At 42.5% G+C, this 23093-nt stretch overlaps 1 protein-coding gene across 1 annotated transcript in view; it reads right to left on the bottom strand.

The window, feature by feature from the left end:
* Positions 1–1863: 1863 nt before the first annotated feature.
* ADAMTS3 (ADAM metallopeptidase with thrombospondin type 1 motif 3) overlaps positions 1864–23093 on the bottom strand; it is a 474821-nt gene continuing 453591 nt past the window's right edge. The window contains exons 21-22 of the mRNA XM_029598748.1: positions 13608–13725; positions 1864–4742 (exon numbers count right to left, since the gene is read on the bottom strand). Of these exons, the coding sequence (XP_029454608.1) occupies positions 4180–4742; positions 13608–13725 (681 nt within the window). The 3' untranslated portion in view covers positions 1864–4179. The remainder of the gene's footprint in view (positions 4743–13607; positions 13726–23093) is intronic.

The following is a 23093-nucleotide window of genomic DNA, read 5'->3' on the forward strand; positions in this document are numbered from 1 at the left end:
TGCCCACACTGTACATATTGGGGGTTTTAATACCTTTGTGCTATTTGTGATTCCCTGCACTATTTCTTTTGAGTCAGTGCTCATCAGTATAAAAAATGAAAGCTGATGAGGTATATATCACATGCAATATAATCTTCATATAAAGACTGGTATCAGAATAAATATAGTGCTGTATGTTCTAATCTACTGCCTGTTGCCCATAATGGGCAAGCAGTATGGACATTCAATTCATCTATTAAATCTCTACTACCTACACAACTTGCACAAAATTAGACTAATTTTGCAACTTGTCCTGCAGCTTATCAAAACTCAATCAAAAAGTCAAGCTCCTACTTACTAAAGCCTAACATAGCCATTGTTTTGGCAAAACATTTTGCCTTCATCGGGGTCAGAACAGCACACTTCAACAAGAAATAAAACAAAGAATTTTTATTAAGAAAATCAATCTTACCAACCAAAAACCACTTAAAGCATACCCTTCTTATGTGTCATAAAAGTTCTTAACTTTAAAAAATGGTGACATACTCATAGAGATGCCAAAAACTCAACTCCTATTTAAACACTAACTAATCAATAAAACTCATTGATAATCACCTGCCAACAAAAAAATAGCCATACCTTATAAATGTCAAGTCACAAAAAAGCTCAAAAATTTAAAAAACACAGACCAATTTGATTTCTTTATTCAGGCCACAAGGATGGACAATATCAAGATGCTATATCCATCTTTGCTCACATTGAAATAAAAATGAATCAAAATTTCCACTCTGTAGTTGCTGATGCAGATATAACAAAATAGAAAATTTAAGATGTTCAAATGTGTGTTGTGCGCAAAAGCAAGGTTGGACTAATGATGCTTCTATTCTTTCATGTGTAATCAAACTGCAATGTTCTACCATCCTCCTCCTACTACTGCTTAACATTTCTATAGCGCTTCACGACATACCCAGCACATACACATACAAAATGACAGTCATTTTACCTATATGTAAGAGCTTACAGGGACACCATACAACTTAAACCACACCCATTGGTAGCATAAGAAGTATTAGTCCGCAAAACACATCCATTCAATTTAGAGAGTGGCAAGCGATTACTGGCAAATGATTGATCATAGACCAAACAGCGGCCACTTGGATACTGTCCTGCAATTTCTGACTGTAACGTGATGACCATGGCCACCTTATGGTACTCAATGTACTACCTGGCTCCAGATATTATGGCCTCTATGAAGGGCAAACTGTAGGCCAGATTCAAAAACTTGATGTAACTGCAAGACCTGACAGTGTTTGCAGATACTTTGTTGAACCTGAAAAATTTGTGGTGGCTTTTTCTCAAAATATCTTTCCCCCCCCCCCTCCCCCAACTTAAATATAATGGGTGATTAACATTTTTGCCATATGGCTTTTTTCAGCTTTTTCACTCCAGTGGTAAAAGATTATTTGGGTGAATCAATTCCTGAATCCCCATCTGATTGCAAAGAATCTTTAATTAAAAAGCTCTGGCACATTCACATCTTAATGCATTGACTTCAGCAGCTGGGATTTTCCATGTTCCCATACTAATAGAAAATCCATTAGAACAGAGTAGTGGATACACTAAATGCTGTTAAGCAGTTAAGATGTGACAAGAGCACTGACAGCCAAGAATATTCTTTGATGTAGTTAAGAACACAATTGAATTTCTTAATCTAGTTCTTATTTGATCATAGGATAAGTAGCAGTCTGAATTACTATTGTGGAAATAAAACCAAAAGAAGTTTGAATGCATTTAACATTGAATGAAAGAGTACAAGACCATTTTCATTTTATGGACTAACAGACTGGCTGGAGAAAACAGATAATACATGAGACTGAGTTGTTTTTGTTAATTTTTTTTAATTACTAAGTGCTCCCCAATACAACAAACAGCATCAGTAGTGTACACGTTGAAGAAAAGGAAATAGCAGGGTAGAAAACAAAATAAAACAATAATAAACTGAATAAATCATAAGTGTTCTAGCATAAAGAGTTTCTACATCCATACAATATACAGTACAATATATGCATGCCAAAAGATGGGATGGAGATTTTGCTTTTGAAGAATTAAAAAAAAAACCCAAAATAAAACACATCTTATTTGTCTGAGGCTCAGGGATTGTCTGTACACAATCTATACACCAAAAACTATCTTCTTTTGACCTTCAAAAGTCTTGCATAAAAAGTAGCAGCAATTCTTTAGAGGTGTCAAGTCGATGTATCAGTGGATTAGCTTTACAAACACAACAGAAGACAAATCCTTACACTGTATAATACTAGAGACTGTCGAGGTTAATTTTATCTATGTTCTAATTTTATTTCATACAGCCAGACACACAGTTGAGTGTTGACTTCAATCAGCAAATTATGCACAAATATATTTTCTTTTCAAAATGTACTTCATAGAGTCATAATCTAGTTTATATAATTTTTGAGCTACAAATGTCACTAATAAAACAGTTTTCTCTTGATTGACTAACTTAAAAAATTTGTTTTTAAAAAAGGAATTGCACATTTAATTTTAGTAAAGTAATAAAAAACTAGGATGCATGTAATAAAACCATTGTCATAAAATTTAAAAAATATATTTAATCCATTTCCTCTACAGTAGTTTTGTTAGCTTACCTTCCTGTCCTATGCATATTACATAGTGTGTTCCTAATTATACGTCTCTATTTAATATTGGCAAAACAAGTTTATTGCTACTAGTGTAAATATTTAGTACATACAATGCTATAAAGAAAATCAACATTTAATAAATATATTCCATTCTCAATTCTATATACATGTACTTTACAGCAACACATGAGAGAGTACTGTAGGACTGGCTTAACGGTACACAGTATGATTACTGATATAAATTACATTATTGCAGTCAGATGCATTGTGGTTGTGGAAATTCTGAGGTGAACCATAGTGAAATAAATACCTCTCTCACCTTTTGATCAATGTTCTAAACGAGAAAAAAACAAAACAGTTCTAAGCCTTGACACTGCTGCTCATTAGTGCTTAGTGTCTATGATGCTTGTCAATTAAGAACATATAGATAAGGTTACCTTGGAAACACAACTCATGTCTGTCAAGATATGGCTCCGATGCTATGGTAACCCTATCAACCTCCTGAACTATATCATTTTTCTAACAGGTAAAGTGAAAATGTTTGCAAGGAACTTTTTCACTGAACCTGAATAATACCTACTAACTATAGGGTCAAATGTTACTACAAGACATTAACATATTTATTTTTGGACAGTCACCAGACATGTAAATATTTACCTTTGACTATCAATACACAAAGAAAATCAAATCTACTTTTTCACTAAAATATGGCTAGAGTGGATTCAGACCTGTTTTACAGTACCTTTTATATCTTTTTGTGTTAGGTAGCATCATATTTGATAACAAAAAATTGTTTATGTCACTAGCTATAATTTATCCTAAATCAGGGGGAATGAGGATGGGAGGGGGGAATGAGGATAGGGTGGTGATGGTGGTTGTACACAAGGCTGCTTTGAAAATCCCCCTCCTGTAATATACATAAGGCAGTACATAATGGTAGGCACCCAGTCATGTTCAGACATGGAATATACGTCAAGTGTTTGACAATGCAAATTACCTTTAAAATAATACTGGTTTTTGCACTATACAGTATTTACACAACAGCTGCATATTTGTTTATACACAATTTGTTTCCAGAGATATTAAATTAGATTAGATTGCTGCTGCACCTTGAAAACTTTCTGTAGAAGTGTAAACTTTTGGTACCTCCTGGTTCTTTAAAATGTGATTGACGTTAAAAACATACAAACAAAACAAAACAAAACAAAACAGCTGATGTGCAAAATTGGTTCCGGTCACTTTTTCTGTATCAGAGGATGACCAAAACGCTCAGCATTTTTTTCTTTCACTTACTCTGTGAACTTCTTTGGTGCTTTTCTTCAATAAATTCAAGCTAACCAGACAATGAAAAATGAAAGGAGAGCGAAAGCAGCTAGAAAGTGAACCAGCACTTTTTTTGTTCTTTTATGTACAAATTAAAATGGAGTTGATGATCTGCGGACAGTCCTGCTTTTTCAAAGCAGAATGCACCATATGGTAACCACAAAACCTTTGGCTCCTGTCCCTGGAGACCGACCGACCATCTTTCCCGAGCAGCTGACCTTTAAGGATGCCTCTTGTTGACGGACTTCTCACTTTTTCTTGTGGTTCTGGATGAAGAAAGAGTACCTGTTGAACTAGCGTTGACCGCCGCTATGGGAAAAACGTTTACCAAGGCTGAGGAATTATGGAAGTGAGAATTTCCACCTTTGGAGGGTGACTGATTTGGCCCCAGGACTAATCTAAAAGATTTGCTTCTGGCTGGATGAGCCCGCCTCTGGGATGCATCTGCCCCTTTGGGCTTACTATCTGGAAGAGGCCGAGCAGCTGAATCAGGGTTTTCTTCCACTGAAGGGATCTTGCCAAAAGGGTTTCCTTTCCCAGTCACAGACTCTGTATGATGAGGCGTTGACGATGTGGACATCATTGCAGCCTTGGCGAGGTCACTTGGATCAAATACGACGACTCCTTCACTTTCAGCAGCCTCTGTAAGGAAAGGAGGTGGGAGGGTGCCACTGCGTTTGCTGCACGACTCACAGCAAAGTTTATTGTAACCAGGAATAGAGCAATAACGGGCCAGCACTTCCATCTGACAGAATATCGATTTGTCTCCTAAGCATGGTTCATCTATAAGACAATTAAAGAATGGCATTAACACTGAAGCTTTGCAAGTATGCTCAGAAATGACTTTGCAGATGAAATGCATGCACAATTGTACATTGTATCTGTCCTGTCCTGTAACATCATCACAGTCATTCACCGCCACGGAGAATGTGTTATTATACAATCTGTCGGCTCCTGTTCTCAGAACAGGTTTCTCAATTTTTTCGGTTTCCAATTCCGGTCTCTGGTCTCTTTATTCACACAGAGTGAGATGGAGGTTGGCAACAACTTCTTCTACTTCTTTAAAGTTCGAAAGCAAATTGAGTGTGGAGAAGAGGACAGAGTGTGAGGGATAGAAGATGGTGTACAAAATGGAAAGGGGTAAGGGAGAAACTGCAGCTTAAAGAGAATAAAGTAGGGAAGAAGCTAGAGAAAAGAAAATATTTGGGACTAAAAGACGGGAGGAAGAGGGGGAAAATGAACCAATACTTTGATTTTGCCAAATGTCATCACTCCATACGGCCCCACTGACAAACATAAGAGCACATTTTCCCACATACTGAAGAGATTCTGAAATAGTAACCAAGGCATTTAAAATCTAGCAGGTCCCTCTTTTCACAAAGTGCTTAACTGTAGGGGTTAAGTAAAGAAACATTGTCTGACAAATGGCATGTCCACCATAATGTGAAGGCAGGCAAGGAGAAGTCCAGCCTGCCGTAGTTAACATGGAGGTGGCTGCGCCTCTCCCCCTCCCCCTCTTAACGCCTCCCATGCCTATGTTGGGATTTGTTCTCTCTTCCCTCCTTTCATAGACATTGGTTTAGTTTTAAACATTACACAAAAAAAAAGTTAAAGGCATCTACACATGTAGATTTGAACCAAACCAGGATTTACGTGGTGCTGGTTGGTCAGTCTGCACGTGGACTGTGTCCTGGGGGTGGGTTCCTCCATCCTCATGTTTTTTTATTCTCTCAAAGGCCTCACTCAACCTGTTCTAGGCTCTTCCCTCCCTCCAACCCAATTTTTTTGACTTCTGTATTTTTGTTTTGTACCTATTTCATTGCTGTTATTACTTGTCGCAGTTGGGCAGGTAACCTGAAGCTGGATTGTATATCCTGTACAATTTTGTATTGTTGTAATGTTAAAATACAGTAGTGGCGGCGGGGTTTAGCATTGGGTAAGTTGAAAAGCATGAGCAGACATGGCGCGGTGGGGTCGTCGACCATGCGTCAGGTCCTACCCTGCTGGGTTGTGGCAGGAAGGGACGGTTTAGGTGGAGGACCGCCGAAGGGGGGATGGGGAGTGGGGCCGCTTTGGAAGTTGGTTTGTGTGGCTGTTGGCAGTACTGCTGGTTAGTGGTGGACCACCCCATAGCTTGGCTGGATGTGGGATGTGGTACAATTGAATTTGGAATTGAAGGTATTGTAATGGCTTGTTTATTGGGCTCAGGTTGAGTTGTGAATGAACTGCAGCCCTATTTAACCCATTTATGCTTGTCTGACTCTGTTATGTGTGAGAGGTTCTTCTGAATTCTGGATAATTACAGTGCAAGCTAAGGAAGCTTAACAGCACTGTTCCCTCAATGCTGTGACATATGCATACAGGTTGTGAAGTCCATGCACACCGCAAAACATAGAAAGAACAAAAAAGTCTGAAATTATTTGCATTATACTGGCCCAGAGTACACAGATTTGAACTTGGCTTATAAAAAGTTGCACAAAAAGATGATTTTGTGCACACAGAATTTCCAAATGTCGAGGGAACACTGCTTAACATATGTACTGGTGCAAGAGTTTCGAACCACAATAATGCACAATTCATTTATCTATGATTTCATAAAAGCATATTAAATGAAAATCTTTAACAAGGAAAAAAAACTTTAAAAGTCTGCCATTTTTTGGTATTCATGAATGCAGTTTAATGTCATATACTAAAGACTATTTTAGATGAGCATGTTTACGTTATGACATTTAGAACCTATGATGCTTTAACAAATGATAGTCATGAAGGATTACAGGAATATGCTTAATGAAAATAAGCCTAATCACAGCTCATCAGGGAAATAAGTCTACATAAGAACATGAGATATGCCATGCTGGATCAGACCAAGGTTCATCGAGCCCAGAATCCTGTTTCTGAAAGTATCCAATCCAGGTCACAAATACCTGCCAGATCCTAAAAAGTACTCGTTCCCAAGGAGAGCAATGGCTTTCCCTGGTGTACCTGGCAAATAATGTTTATGGGCTTCTCCTCCAAGAATTTCCCACTATGCTAGTTGCCTTGATCTTGTCCTCTGGCATCAGATTTCACATTTTGATAATGCACTGAGTGAAAAGTACTTTGTACTATTTGATTTAAATCTACTAGTTGTTAGTTTCACTGAGCATTCCCTTATTTTAATATTATTTGGAAGGGTAAATAACTGTCCTTTCTTTACCTGTTTTACCCCACTTTTGATCTGATAAACTTCTACTATGTCCTCTCTCAGCTGTTTCTTTTCCAGGCTAAAGAGCCTAATCTCATCACAGGGGAGCCATTCCATTCTCTTATCACATTTGTTGTCCTTCCCTGCACCTTCTTTAGTTCCACTATTTCTTTTTTTTGAGATAGAGCAACTAGAACTGCATCCAATATTCAAGATGAGATCACACCATGGATTGATACAGAACCAATATGATATTGTCTGTTTTATTCTTCATGTCTTTTCAGATCATTCCTAAGATTCAATTTGGTGTTCTGACTACTGCTGCACATTAAGCTGTGTATGTCAATATATTGTCAATATATTGTCCATAAGGATTCAGAGGTCCATTTCCTGGGTGGTGATTCCCAATACAGAACCCAGCATTGTGTACCTGTATTTAGGATTATTTTTCCCTATGTGTATCATTTTGTACTTTTCACATTAAATTTCATCTGCCACAATCTGCTGCTGTATTAACAACTTTGAATATCTGCAAATATGATCATCTCACTCATTCCCTTTTCCAGATCATTTATGAATATGCTAAACAGCACAATTCCCAGTAAAGATCAGTGGGGTACTCTACTATTTAGCTTTTTGCATTTGGAAAACAGACCATTAGTCCTACCCTCTGCTTCCCATCTTTTAACCAGTTACAAATCCACATAGGAAGCTGCCTCCTTATCCCTTGAATTTTTCATGCCTAGAGAACTTTCTCATGGGGACGTTAGTCAAATGTGTTCTGAACATTCAAATATATTATATCAAATGGCCCCCCTTTATTTACATGTTTGTTTATATCTTTAAAAAAAATCTAATAAGATTTGTAAGGCAAAACTTCCCTTTAATAAAACCATGTTGACTCTTCCTCATTATGCCATCTCTATCTATATGGCCAGTAATTTTGCCTTAAAGAATAGCTTCTACCATTTTGCCTGGCATGGATGTCAGGCTTACTTGCCTATATTTTCCCAGATCACCCCGGAACACTTATTAAAACTGGTATTACATTGGTCACCCTCCAGGCTATAAGAACTGTGGCTGTTAAATGTTACAGATTACTAGTGACAGGTCTGCAATTTCATATTTAAGTTCTTCCAAATATGAAAAAAATATGAAAAAAAACAAAAGAAATGAAAGACCTCTCCCTACAAACAGAAAATCACTTAAACAAATGCCCATATCTGGGAACTCTCATGGTTTGGCCCAGAACCTCTGGAGATTTTAAAGGAATTACCAGACTTCTGGACCAACACTGGAAAGCTCCAGGTCTGGCAGGGAAGTACCTGTGTGGAATCTGGAAAAGGAAATCTTCTGGGCTCGCTCAGACATAAAGATGAAGAGTATTGGCTATGTGGGTAGGAATAAGAAAAAGAAGTCATCCTGTCTGTCTTATGGGCGGGAATAAAGAAGAAAAGTCCCATTGCTCTACACACCGGAAAAAGGCGGGGGAAGAGTCCTGTCCATGGTGAAGGCCTGAAGAAGGACATTTTTGCTGCTGATGAATTTGGGGAGAATAAGAGAATATATGTGACAGTGTGTATGTGTAAGGGGAGAGGGAGAGAAGTGTGAGTGGGCATGTGTGAGTGTACATTACAGTATGAGTGGGCATGCATGTGTTAGGGAATATATATAAAGTGTAGAACTTCAGCAGTTAGGCGACTAATCAGCCACATTTTAAAACATGCTCAGCCAGGCCATGCGTGGGCTGAGTGCATTTTAGAAATGGCCCAGCCACGCATGTATCTGATAGTACATGTAAAAATGCTGGCAGATCGAAAAGGGATATGCTGGGGGGTGGGTTCTGGGTAGGCAGGGTTGAGGAGGGGGCTGCCTGGGACAGCGGCCATTAGGCCCTGTCCCGAGGAAGCATGTGCTGGCCGCCAGCAGGCACGCAGAACTTATTTCTTCTATTCAGATGAAGTAAGTTCTGAAATAAAGAAAAAAAAGGTAGGGAAAAGGGTTTTAGGGCTTAGGGAGGAGGGGAAAAGGGAGGCAGAGTAGGAAGGGGTATAGGGAAGTTCTCTCCTAGTCGTTCCTTAATTGGAGTGGACTGGGAGGGAACTGGGAACCGGCCGATTGCATCACCTTGTATAGTTTATAAAATTCACGGTCCGACGCTAGGGTCTCTTACATGATCCATTGGGGGTGTCTGATGGCAAGGATGGGCCTTGTGTTCCGAAGACTGAACCTAGGTCGTAGCCCGGGATCAGGCCCAAGGCTGGGTCATGACATCTGGGCCTTGGCCTAGGCTGGAGCTCAGACCCAGGCCTAATGCTGCAACCTTGCGCAGAGGCCAGGCCCCAACTCTGGGGCCTGGATCCAGGCCTGAAGCCACAACCTGGTCCGGATGGCCAAGTCCCAATGCCTGGGTCTTGGCCTAGGCCAGAGCCCGGACCCAGGCCCAGAGGCCAGGTCCCAATGCCTGGGCCTTGGTCCTAGAATGGATCCTGAACACTGACCTGAGGCCAGGTCCCAATGTCAGAGCCTCGACATGGACCCAGATCAGACACCGAAACCAGGTATGGATGCCGAGTCCCGACCCGCCCACACATGTGAGAGAAAAAGCTCCCGAAAACAAACAAAAATGAATATTTTTCCCCCTGCACATCCCTACCAGCAAACACAAGCTCGGTTAGCAGCACTCCCTCAGGACAAAGAAATACTTTGTTTGTACATTTCTATATATATGTGCTTCTACAATTACTTCAAACCAAATTCTTCAAAATCAATCTCATCTGAGTGAGTCATACTATAAATATTTTAACAAAGTGATCCTCTCAGCTAATCTTCCTTCTTGTCTCTATACAATACTTGTAATTAACACTTTTTAAAATCAAAGTTATTTTTTTTTATAAAAAGGCTTTAAACTTGGCACTCTCATCAGAAGAAATGAATAAATCCATTAATGTTCTTTGTTTCATCACAAATTGGCCTTCACATCTGCATGGGCTACTCTGCTTTGCTAATGATACTGTACCTGCTACAATTTTCTGACAAGCTGTCAAAAAGTATGAGGAAATGAAATAAAAAGGAGATAAGAAAAATTAGGCAGGGTATGGTGGAAGCAAATTGAATACAGTGTGGAATAGTTCTCAGTCTTCTAACATACAATTATCTACCCTAAACTCTTTGTAGAACCTACTCATAGTTCCCCAGTCATCCAGTCATTGGGGGATCCCCAAGAATTGAATGGTGAGTGGATCCTACTGATGTTCTGTAACTGTTACTTCCAGCTGGTGGGTGTAATGCAACCCTGGTGACCTGGTCCTTTCCTAAACTAATGAGCACTAAGGATATACATTCATTTGAAATAAATCGGTAAACACAACAAATGAGTCTATATTCATTTCATTAGTGGACTCTCAAAACAAATGGAGAGGCTCCACAAATGAGCTAAACTAAAAGGAGCTATAATAGTAGCAGCAGAACACAGACTGACCCTTACCTAAAACAGAAATAAGGGACTACAATTTAGAAATAGAAACATGCAAACAAAACCAAAATAGAAAGCCTGAGAAACCAGACTCTGAACAGTGGAATGCTAAGGAGCAAAATACAAAATTATAAGAAATGCACATACCCAAAAATGGCATATTCCAATTGCTAAAATCTAAAAACATATATATATATATATATATATATATATATATATATTTTATGTTTGTCTGATTTTTTCTTTTTCTAATCAGTTGGGTCCGGTCTCTTTTTTCCTCTTTCCCCTTGTCACACTTTAACTAAATCTTTCTCCAGGGTCACGCTTCTCTTTCCATTTCTTCTCTCTCCCCTATCTTTTTCCCTTCCTCTCTCTCTCTCTCTCTTACACACATATACATACACACAAAGGCTCATGCTTTCTCTCACAGACTCCCTTACATGCACAAGATCTCACGCACTGAGGCTTCCATTCTTTCACATACAAACACCAACACTCAGGCTCCCATTCTTTCACACAAACTCATACTCAAGCTTCCATTCTCATGCACAAACACTTATATTCAGGATACCATTCTCATATACACACACCAGACCTCACCATCAAACCTCTTCTTCCGCCACCACAGGGATGGGCTCCTGGCTACGGCTTTACTTTCATTGCATCCTTGCTTCAGCAGGGTCGGACTTCCTCTTCACCGCCATGTGGATGAGCTCCTGTGGTAGCCTTGCTTCAGCTGGACCGGACGTTCTCTTCGTCGCCAGGTGGATGAGCTCCCATGGCAGCCTTGCTTCGGCTGTGCCGGATTTCCTCTTCACTGCAATGGGGATGAGCTCCCATGTTGGCTTTGCTTTGGCTGGGCCAGACTTCTTTGCTGCCATGGGAATGGCCTCCTGGGGCGGCCTTGCTTTGGCGGGATCAGACTTCTTCACTGCAACGGCAATGGGCTACCATGGAGGCCTTACTTCAGCTGGGCCTTCTTCTTCTTCAGCCACCGCGATGGAGATGGTGGTGGCCAGGCTTTGTTTGGTGTCAGATAGCCCTGATTGAGTGGGCCTGAGCCCAAAGTGGGTGGACTGTGGCACGCACAGTCCCACCCATGGCTTCACCACTGCTGTAAAGAACATATTCAGTGATGCTGTGGATCAGTGTTGTGACATTTTACTTCCATTTGTAACAGTAAAGATTTATTTGGACACTAACAAAGTGGCTCCAGTGACTTCTTTGGCACTTTCAGAAAACACATTATCACATCACCCAGGGGAGTTAGGAGAGAAGAGTTAACCACCCCGCACTGAGACCCAAGAGGACTCCTTTCATTCCCCAGTCAAATGGTAAAGAAGGGAGACAGTACAGTTAGCCAGGATTCCTGCCCCAAGGAATTACAAATTAGTTTATGGTCTCAACTGTGCTAAGGTTGCACACCGGGATGGGATTACGTCAGAAATAAAAATCAACATCCTGCAACTCTTGAGTATTCAAGCGGGTTAGTGGTATGTGTCTGGTTCCTGGATAAATTCAGGTTTTAAAATACATTTTTTTGTCTTTTAGAGTTATCAGCATGACAGTGATTAAACTGAAATGAAGACACATTCAACAGAGAACGTAAAGTCACTCAGCTACAATACTGTATATTTATCCTGTTAATGATATTCTTCAGAAAGCCAGGAAGGGTGAAACAGACAGGTGCTTTTGTTGGAGATTAAAATAGCTAGAAGTGGCAGAGAGCAAGTTTTAAGCTAAATTTCTACACATTGTAGTAAGACATGGTGTGAGAAAATCTGCATTGAATTTGCAATATATTGAATCTGCAACATGTCGAGGTCCATATTCAGTAAGCCAGCAAGTGGACAAATTATCTAGCTAAAGTTAACTTGTTCTGGATATTCAGCAGGATAAATGTCCCTCTCATTATACTCATCTAAAATTATCCAGCTATATTTAGCCGGATAGCTTTAAACCTGACCTGCCAGCTTTTGAATATGGCTGGTTAGGTCTAAAGTTATCCAGTCTTGTGTACCATACTGGAGGAAGGCGCCAAAGTGGCATTTATTTTAAGACTTCCCATGGAAACTGCAACAATTTCAGTAAAAACTAACCTTGTATGCTAATACTGATGTTTCTGGTAGTCACAGATACTGCATCATTTTGTTGTGACTTCCAGCACAAAATCTGATCTTTTCTGTTTGCTAGCCTGGTGGCACCACTCAGTGTAATGCCAGAGACTACTTCTTCTGCACTGCCATTATTACGACAAGTAACCATATTGGTCCGCTATGGGCGGACAGGATGATTAGCAATCTTTGTCATGACTGCTGTGAAAACTGTTAGCATTGTATTATACTATCAAATGTCTACACATTTTAAGCACACATCAAGTGAAATACAAATTTCCTCTAACATATCATGTTTTGAAAAATCAAGTTGCTGTAGAAAAATTACCTAAACATGCATTTTATTGGCCTTTGCATATATTGCATTTACATTTTCCCCATTTCTCCTTTTATTGTACCTGCACAGGTTTGCTGAGGTGATTCAGGTCCAACCACTGTTCGAGGACTAAAGGGGAAGCTTGCTCTACTGTCCCTTCCCTACCATTTAGTGTTCCTTTCCCCCAGAGATCCGGTGCACCCTCACACTCCCAGCACAGTTCGTACTACCACTGAGATGCCTTTCTTTCTTTGAGCATAATACCAGGGATGTGCTGTCATCAAAATGATCAATGGGTGTTAAAGTGATTTAGTATGCACTAAAGTGATTTAATGCCTATTAAATCATGGAACAACACAAAGCAAAATAAAAAACAAAATGAAGAGAAGTGAAAATGTTTCAGCTGCAAACCCTTACATTATACGTTTTTTTTTTCCTTACGCATTCAAAGATATCACAGTTGCGATTAGTAAGAACCATTATAGGAGAAACAAGTTGAAATTAAAGGATAAACGCATTTTTGAAATTATTTAAAAAAAATCAATATTCAATTACATACCATTGCAAGGAGTAAGCTTACAAACTTTCACTGACTCAGGTTTCTCTCCATCACACTGGTCACCAGTACGGCACACAACTTGTCTCACCTCAGTTCCTTCACCACAGGTAACAGAGCACTAAGAAAATAAGGGAGAGCAAGACCACAGCATGGTTCATGATGGTTATAGTGGACCAGAATAGCATCCATTTCACCAGTGACATCTGGGCAAGCCAGAACACTACATATGCCTACCTGACAACACACTGGTGGCAACTGAATGAGGCAGGGGGCAGGTAAGCTGTGCTGCATACCCAAGTGATGGACAAGAGCCATATCTCAGTCAATATCTTAGCAGCAATAAGGAAGATAAGGGCTGGTAACTAAACCAGGGAAATAGAATTGTTGTTCCTGTTTTTTTAATTTTGTTTTTGCTACAGATAAGGGTGCTAACATGAAAAAGAGGTGGCTATGAGTTGGCCATTGCTTTACACACTTGCTGCACCTGGCAGCAATTAATGCCAAGTTTCTTTAGGATTAAGCAGCTGCTTAGTTCTAAAGGAACTGATATTGAGGTACAGAAAAATGGAGAAGCATTTCCACCAGAGCAGGAAGGGTGGGCAGCAGCTCTGTAAGAAACAAGAAGCAGTGGCATATTCAGGATGTAGGCAGTAATTCCACCTATCTAATGTTGCAGGGATTAGCAGAGCTATGGACAATCCATCATTTGTTTCTGGAAACAGAAATAGGTTTGGAATACTGGGGCATCATGATTGAGTATATGTGACACAGATGGGATGAGTCATGAACCATGGATCTTAGATCCACAAGAACCACACTGGGCAAGGCCATCCCCATATTTAATATCCTGAAGGAGAAATTAGACAGTTTCTGGCAGGAACAGAGACTGGTATCAGAAGTGGTGTTGTTTGTGGACTCCTTGCAATGACAAGTGTGAGACAGGCTCAAACCCCTCACCCAGCTGGATACTTATATGCTAGCCACATTGTGTAACCCATGGGTGAAAGGGAGTATCATCCTCATGTCTAACGGTCTAATTTACTCAAAAAAGCCACTGGTGGCTATGGTGCAGGAACTAGATTGTCAGAGGCAGAGAGGGTCAGTAGGGATGCAGCACAGGAAACAGTGGGCACACTTCACTGTCAGCTTACACTCACCCCTCTATCTTTATCCACCAACACTCCACTCCCACCCTGCTGTGGCCACCATAGAACAGGATTTCATGACACAGGCCATAACTACAGAAGTTGGCAGTAGAGATTATTCTCTCTTCCTAGCACAAATTTCAGTCATAAACCATCTTGAATATCCCAGTGACGACACATATACAAATCCATTGGTATATTGTGCAAACAAGGCCACAGTCTGGCAAGATCTGGCCAAGGTAGCCCAGCATTTCCTTTTCTATCCACCAATCAGTGTGCCTAGTGAAGAGGTGTTGTCAATGGCAGGGCACATCATGAATCCATATAACTCATGGCACCAGAGTTAGTGAAAATGTTGGTCTTCACTAAAATAAATCTCCCTTTGCTCAGTTTCCCTGAATTTTCATGCATGTGGTAGGAGGACTGAGTGCACAGCTCCAGTGACTCAATGCCCATAGTGTTCATTTATTTATTCATTCATAGGTATTTGATTACCCACCTTTTGAGTAACAACAAGGCGGAGTTACAACAACAAAAATTGCCAAAATAATTTACAATACATAATAATATTCACAATAAGAACAAATAATTCTAGCATGATCAATAAAACCATCCCGGTATTAAATATATAAAGCAATACAATTTTTAACATCCCCTCTCTCCTTGTCAGATGTCACAACAAATATTTAATTCTATGTGGATATAAAAGTCTGCGTGAAAGCTAACCCTTTAAAAAATTATGGAAGTGGAGATAATACTTCTGCACTGGAAACTGGTAAGGCAATTTAAGAGAAGGTGCCACACATATAAAAGCAGAGAAATGCATGATATGTAAACAAGCCTCTTTGACTGTGGGAGTAGCAATCGATGCCTGTTTTGTCCTCAGTTCCTTGCTATGTTGATGCCAGTTGCCACATTTGCCATTGCTGCCCAGCCTGGTACTCGTGCCCTACCTCTCTCCTGGTTCAATTTCCTTTCCGTACTGTTGTAAATGCCCTCGCCACTCTCCCCATTTGCCTCCCTCTTGTTTATACTGGAGTACTTTGGCCCCATAACATAAGCTTAAAAAGAAAAATGTTCTCCTCCCCTGCTGCTCTCTGGATGTCCTGGGATATTGAAGCCATGTTTCTAACTGCAGCTGCCCGGCCAGTGGTTGGTGCCCTGCCTCTTGTTTCAGCTCCTTACCATGCTGCTGTACTACTATTGATGCCTTGGTTGCTCCTCCAACCCTGCTCCTCTCTTGGTTATATTGGGTTCTTTTGACCCCAAACACATAAAAATAGAAAAACCTTCCCCTTCCACCTTGTCTCTCTCCTGGTTCAGTGCCTTGCTGTGTTCTTTTGCTCTTACTGCCCAACCTGTGCCTTCCCCTCTCACTGTGCCTTAGGAAACTTCTGCCACTCCTGGTATCACCATGTCCCTGTCACAGTGCCTTGGTGTATTCATGCCATTGTTTCAGATGATTTGTCTCTCTCTTATTGCCACTGTTGTTGGTACCCTTTGCTTCTCTTTTGGTGGTTTGGGGTTTTGATGCTACTCTCTTCTTCCTGCCATACCCCTCGTTCTGTGTCATGGATGTGGAAACCTTCGTGTTTGCTTCCCTGCTATGCACTCCGTTCTTGGGGTTTTGAGGCCACTGTGCTTGCTGCTTTATCCCTCACTCTGTGCCTTGGGGAATCAATGCCACTGTGCATAGAATGAGGGATTATTAGCCTTTGATAGACTATACCAGCCACTGTATGTTGCATTCCAAACAAATAAAAAAAGAGAAGACCTGATCCTGTGAGCTATGGGCCACTATCAGCCCAACACCAACAAGAGAATGAATTTCAGCCTGGCTTCAAGGAGACAGACTTCCATATGCCACATTTCCTCCATCCACCAGAACACCTACCTATGAAAGTTGCTTGAGAACTGCCTTTTTCAAGGAGTCAAATATTTCACTACTTCTAGCTGAACCTGTAGTTGCTAATCTCCAATATACATCCAGTGCACTTAAGCCCCATTAATAAAAATGTGCAAACAACCTCAAGTTGAATTTGAAACAGAAGGATTTCAGCCTGATGGAAATGTTGGATTTTCCCTATTTCCAAAAGATTTTCTCCATCACATCTGGGGAAAATGTAAAGTGGATCTGTTGATTTAAATAAATCCACTGTGGATTTCCTAGATGCTCCTTTACTTTTCTCAGACTCAATGTAGATTTTACCAAAAATGCAATTTTGCTAAAAAAAGGTTTGTTGAACTGATTTGCCAAAACTATGGAATTTTTTCAGACTCATTGAACTGGATGGCAAACTTCTTTTCAAGATTTGTATAGCTCAATCTACTAACAGCAACTCTTCTTTGTGTGCTGTCTTTGGTTAGCTTCTACCATATCCATAATTATTTCTAACAATTATAATGGCATTGTTATTGTCTCACCTGGAGGTGGACCCATGTCCTGAGGCAGTGAGGAGCGGCCTCCTGGATGGACCCAGGAAGCACCTGCCACCAGGGGGCAGGGCACAGGAGGAGACAGAGGCTAGCTGGAGCTTCACCACTGGAAGCCCGAGGTCCCCCTTGGTGGAGCCTTTGGGGACCCAGGCCGCTTGGACTTAGGTGGGCCTTGAAGGGTCTCCCGGAATGGAAGTGGAGAGGTGTGCCCACCAAGATAAAGGGTGTGTGGTCGATGTTGAGACTGGAGGCTTGAGGAATAAAGGAAGGCCAGAACAGTGTCTGCAATAACAAAGCTAGAAGCAGGGCCAGGCTCAAGGAAGCGTGGTCAGTGGTAGCAAGGGTCAAGTTCCAAAGCTCAGTCTGAAAGTAGTCAGCCAAAGCAGAGGTCAGGTTCCAGAGGTCATACGTGGTCAAGGAGAAGGCAGAGGTCAGTATCCAGGCAGCGGTCAGCGTAGTCAAGGAACACCCATTTTCTAAGTTTTCTTTAATATACTCAGACATGGATAGGGTCTCTGGATGAGAGAAAGGGTAGGTTCTGCCCTTGGGGGCATGGTGCCTGGCAGAAGTTCTATGGGGCAATTCAATTTACGGAGTGGAGGTAATGTGTCAGCTTTCTTCTTCGAGAAGACGTCCTTGAACTCTGAGTACTGGGCTGGCAGCCCGGTAAGGGTGGTGGTTCTCAGGACGGTTACTGCTGAAGATACTTGTCATAGACAGGTCTTCTGGCATTTAGGACCCCATTGCATCAATTGCAATGAATGCCAATCAAATTGAGGTCTGTGGATCTGGAGCCAGGGCAGCCCCAGGATGACTGGATGGGTTGAACGCTTTAGTACGTAGAAAGACATCTCCTCTTCATAGAGAGTGCCCATGGTGAAATGGACGGCCACCGTTCAGTGGGTGATGAGCCCGGGAAAGTGTTCCCCTTGAATGGATGAGATGCGAAGAGGTATCTCTAGGGGTTGTAGAGGAATGTTCAGTAGCTTGACGATGTCGTCCATAATGAAGCTGCTGCTTGTTCCTGTGTTGACAAGGGCAGTAGTGGTGAAGGAGCGAGGCTCGATGCTAAGCGAGACTGGAAGTAGAAGTTGGGGGCCGATGACAGTAGTGCCCAAGCTTGGGACCCCCGCCAGGCTCAGACGTTGCATTTTCCCGGTTGGACCGGGCAAGACTGCCGAAAATGTCTGGAAGCACCACAGTAAAGGTGGAGACCTTCCTTCCTCCGACGTAGATGCTCGGTCGGAGATAGTCGCCCACGGTTAACCTGCATAGGTTCCTCAGCAGGGGGTGATGAGACTGATGGTGCCTTGGAAGGTGGGCTTTGGTACACCTTAGCGTGGAGTAGGAGATTGGGGGGCCTTTACTTCTAGGCGCTTCTGCTGGAGTCGATTGTCGATCCTCCCAGCAAGGGAGATCAGGTCCTCTAGAAATGTGGGAGTCTCACAGACGGCGAGTTCATCTTTGAGAGCATTGGAGAGACCATCTAGGTCTTGCCACCCGAGCTTGGTAGCCACCCGAGCTTGGTAGCCAGGGTCCTGAATTCCACTGTGTATACGGAGAGGGTTCTTGACCCTTGACGAAGGTGGAGGAAGTTATGACTGGCTATGGCTTGATCACCCGTGTCTCCAAAGGTCATAAGAACATAATAGCATAAGAAAATGCCATACTGGGTCAGACCAAGGGTCCATCAAGCCCAGCATCCTGTTTCCAACAGTGGCCAATCCAGGCCATAAGAACCTGGCAAGTACCCAAAAACTAAGTCTATTCCATCTTACCATTGCTAATGGTAGTGGCTATTCTCTAAGTGAACTTAATAGCAGGTAATGGACTTCTCCTCCAAGAACTTATCCAATCCTTTTTTAAACACAGCTATACTAACTGCACTAACCACATCCTCTGGCAACAAATTCCAGAGTTTAATTGTGCACTGAGTAAAAAAAGAACTTTCTCCGATTAGTTTTAAATGTGCCCCGTGCTAACTTCATGGAGTGTCCCCTAGTCTTTCTACTATCCGAAAGAGTAAATAACCGATTCACATCTACCCGTTCTAGACCTCTCATGATTTTAAACATCTCTATCATATCCCCCCTCATTCGTCTCTTCTCCAAGCTGAAAAGTCCTAACCTCTTTAGTCTTTCCTCATAGGGGAGCTGTTCCATTCCCCTTATCTAGCTGCATGAAGACAGTGACAGACTGATAACTGGGACAGCATGGGATCATAGCGTTCCCATAATGGAGAGGCCCATGCTAGAGCCTTTTCCTCCAAGCGGGAAAGGATGAAGTTTACCTTCGTGGTTTCCTTCAGGAACAAGGAGGGTTGCAGTGTGAATTGCATGAAGTAATGATTCAGGAAGCCTCAACAGAGGCATGGATCCCTGTTAAACCGAGGTGGTGCTGGAAGAGCCAATGATGCTCTGGGTAACAGAGAAGCCAATAGGCCCACGGAATTGGCCAGGGCTGTATCTCGCAGCTGGGAACGGAGTTCTTCAACCGAAGAGGCCAAAGATTCCAAGGCTCGTCGATATTCTTGGACAGTTGCGGCCAAAGCTGGTAGGGCCCAGGACGTGGGGGACTCCGCCGAGTCCATGGCTTTGGCAACCTGTTGCACCTGGAGGTGGACCCTTGTCCTGAGGCAGTGAGGAGTGGCCTCCTGGATGGACCCAGGAAGCACCTACCACCAGGGGGCGGAGCACAGGAGGAGACAGAGGCTAGCTGGAGCTTCACCACTGGAAGCCTGAGGTCCCCCTGGAGGGAGCCCTCGGGGACCTGGGCCACTTAGATGGGCCTCGCAGGGTCTCCCAGAAAGGAAGTGGAGAGGTGTGCCCACCAAGATCAAGGGTGCGCGGTCGATGTCGAGACTGGAGGCTTGAGGAATCAAGGAAGGCCAGAACATTGTCTGCGATGACAAAGCTAGAAGCAGGGCCAGGCTCAAGGAAGCGTGGTCAGTGGTAGCGAGGGTCAAGTTCCAAATGTCAGTCTGAGAGTAGTCAGCCAAAGCAGAGAACAGGTTCCAGCGGTTAGACGTGGTCAAGGAGAAGGCAGAGGTCTGTATCCAGGCAGCGGTCAGTGTAGTCAAGGAACAGGCAGAGGTCAGTATCCGGGCAGTGATCAGTGTAGTCAAGGAACAGGCAGAGGTCAGTACCAGAGAGTCAGTCCAAGAGGTACTACCTGAGGGTATGCAGGAACAGACAGACACTGGAACAAGACTGGAACAAGCATTGAGACACTGAGGCAAACTAGTACATACACGTTGTCGACCCAATTGCCAAGGCAAGAAAGTGCAGGCAGGAACTTCCTGATATAATGTGCTCAATCAGGGTGCACCGTGGAGCCTGGTCCTGCCCCTGGCCCTTTAAGAGGCCGGGCGGTCCGCGTGCGTGCACCTAGCGACGGGACCAATGCCACGGAGGTTGCTGAGCTCCGTCGTAAGGCCTGGTACGTTGAGGAAGGCCTGGCGACTGCCACCGTGGGATGCCGAGGCCTAAAGGAGCTAGCTACAGCTGCGGAAGAGGCCGACCTGGGAAGGTGAGCAGGCCCATGTGCGGGCCGAGCGTGGATGGGACACGCTACAGTTATTAAGCCATTCAATTTTTCAAGACAGCCCAAAGCAATCCAACTTCTCCTTTCCTATTGTATACCCTGAAGATTTATCTTATCCCTAACATACAGAGCTATTCCTCCCCCCTCCCCCCTTTTTTTACTCATTTAATCCAGTACTGTCTGAAAAGTATTTATCCCAGTATGGTTCTGATTATTGCTGACCAATGATTCAATGACAACTATATCAAAGTTCAATCCTACCATGGTAGTCTCTAGATCAATGATTTTGTTAAATTATGAGCATTCTACACATGACTTTCCAAACTGCATATCTACCTCTTACTCTCTCACTCTCTTTTGTTGTCTTCCTTTTAAAATTATTTGATCCACCATCCTTATAACTTCCTCTGCATGCCTTCCATTATGATGTTAATGTTCCAAGCTTTCATTCACTGTAGTTGTCCAGTGTCCATTCAGTATCCAAAATGATTTTTAATTCTCCACTTTTTCATCGTACCCAGCTGTATATATCCCTATTCCCATGACTTCATCCTTGTTACTATGTCTTTTTATCATCTGTGGGTTTTCCTTAATATCCACAGATACATTTAGTTGTAGGGAATTGTATTCATTTGAAGTAAAATAGGAAATGTCAACATTATTTCATTTTTAAAATTGAATGAAAGAAAAAACAATCAAATTATGTTCATTTTTCATTTGTTTCTTTTGAATACACATCACAACCCCCCACCCCCAACCTTCCATTAGTGATCTTGGCCTTCCCAGGATTTCCATGAGACCTCCCCAAGGCCTTCACCAATAACCAGGGGTCCAGACCCACCTCAGTGGGGCTAAACCGAATGCAACCGGACCTCCCCAAACCCTTTCATCCACTCCTTATCCCCTGAAAAATCTGCAAAAGCCAGGGTCCTCCCCGGTACCATTTACCCTTCCATGGAGGTCCTGGGTCTTGAAAGGAGCAGAAAAGATGCTCACTTGCCTCCTGCCCCACCGGTGTACCTCTAAAAATTGTGCTTGCTAGTCCTGAGACAAGTTCTATTGTGACATAAAAATGGTGCCAGTCTTAGGGCCGGCCAACACCATTTTGTTATATGGCTGTGTTTGTATGGCCTTACAACAAAATGGCACTGGCTGGCCCTGAAACCATTATCATTTTGATGTCACATAGAAACATAGAAATGACGGCAGAAGAAGACCGAATGGCCCATCCAGTCTGCCCAGCAAGCCTCACACATTTTTTCTCTCATTCTTATCTGTTACTCTTAGCTCCTTGTTCTATTCCCCTTCCACCCCCACCATTAATGTAGAGAGCAGTGATGGAGCTGCATGCAAGTGAAATATCTAGCTTGATTAGTTAGGGGTAGTAGGGGCAGTAACCGCCGCGATAAGCAAGCTACACCCATGCTTATTTGTTTTACCTAGACTATGTTGTACAGCCCTTGTTGGGTTTTTTTGTTTTTTTTTCTTCTCCCCTGCTGTAGAAGCAGAGAGCCATGCTGGATATGCATTGAAAGTGAAGTATCAGGCACATTTGGTTTGGGGTAGTAACCGCCGTAACAAGCCAGCTACTCCTCGCTTTGTGATTGCGAATACTTTTTTTCTTCACCCCTGTCGTTGAAGCTATGCAGGATATGCGTGAAGCATCAGTTTTTTGTTTTTGTTTTTTTTTCCCCCTGCCGTTGTTTATTGTTTGTTTGTTTGTTTGTTTGTTTTTTTTTCCCCTGCCGTTGAAGCAGAGAGCTATGCTGGAAATGCGTGATGTATCAGTCTTTCTCCCATGCCGATGAAGCAGAGAACCATGCTGGATATGCATGGAAAGTGAAGTATCAGGCACATTTGGTTTGGGGTAGTAACCGCCGTAACAAGCCAGCTACTCCCCGCTTTTTGAGTGCGAACCCTTTTTCTTCTCCCTTGCCGTTGTAGCAGAGAGCTCTGCTGGATGTGTGAAGTATCAGTTATTCTTCTCCCCTGTCTTTGAAGCAGAGAGCTATGCTGTATATGCATTGAAAGTGAAGTATCAGGCATATTTGGTTTGGGGTAGTAACCGCCGTAACAAGCCAGCTACTCCCCTCTTTGTGAGTGCAAATCCTTTTTTCCATTACCTCTTGCTGTTGAAGCTTAGAGTGATGTAGGAGTCACAGTAAGCATGTGTATGATTATTTAATAAGGGTATTGTGTCAATAGCCATCATTCTGGTGAGTCACCCACTCTTCATTGGCGGCCTCTTGACTTTATGGATCCGCAGTGTTTATCCCACGCCCCTTTGAAGTCTTTCACAGTTCTGGTCTTCACCACTTCCTCCGGAAGGGCATTCCAGGCATCCACCACACCATCACAATAG

Source organism: Rhinatrema bivittatum, chromosome 1 (assembly GCF_901001135.1).
Source record: "Rhinatrema bivittatum chromosome 1, aRhiBiv1.1, whole genome shotgun sequence".
Lineage (NCBI taxonomy): Eukaryota > Metazoa > Chordata > Amphibia > Gymnophiona > Rhinatrematidae > Rhinatrema > Rhinatrema bivittatum.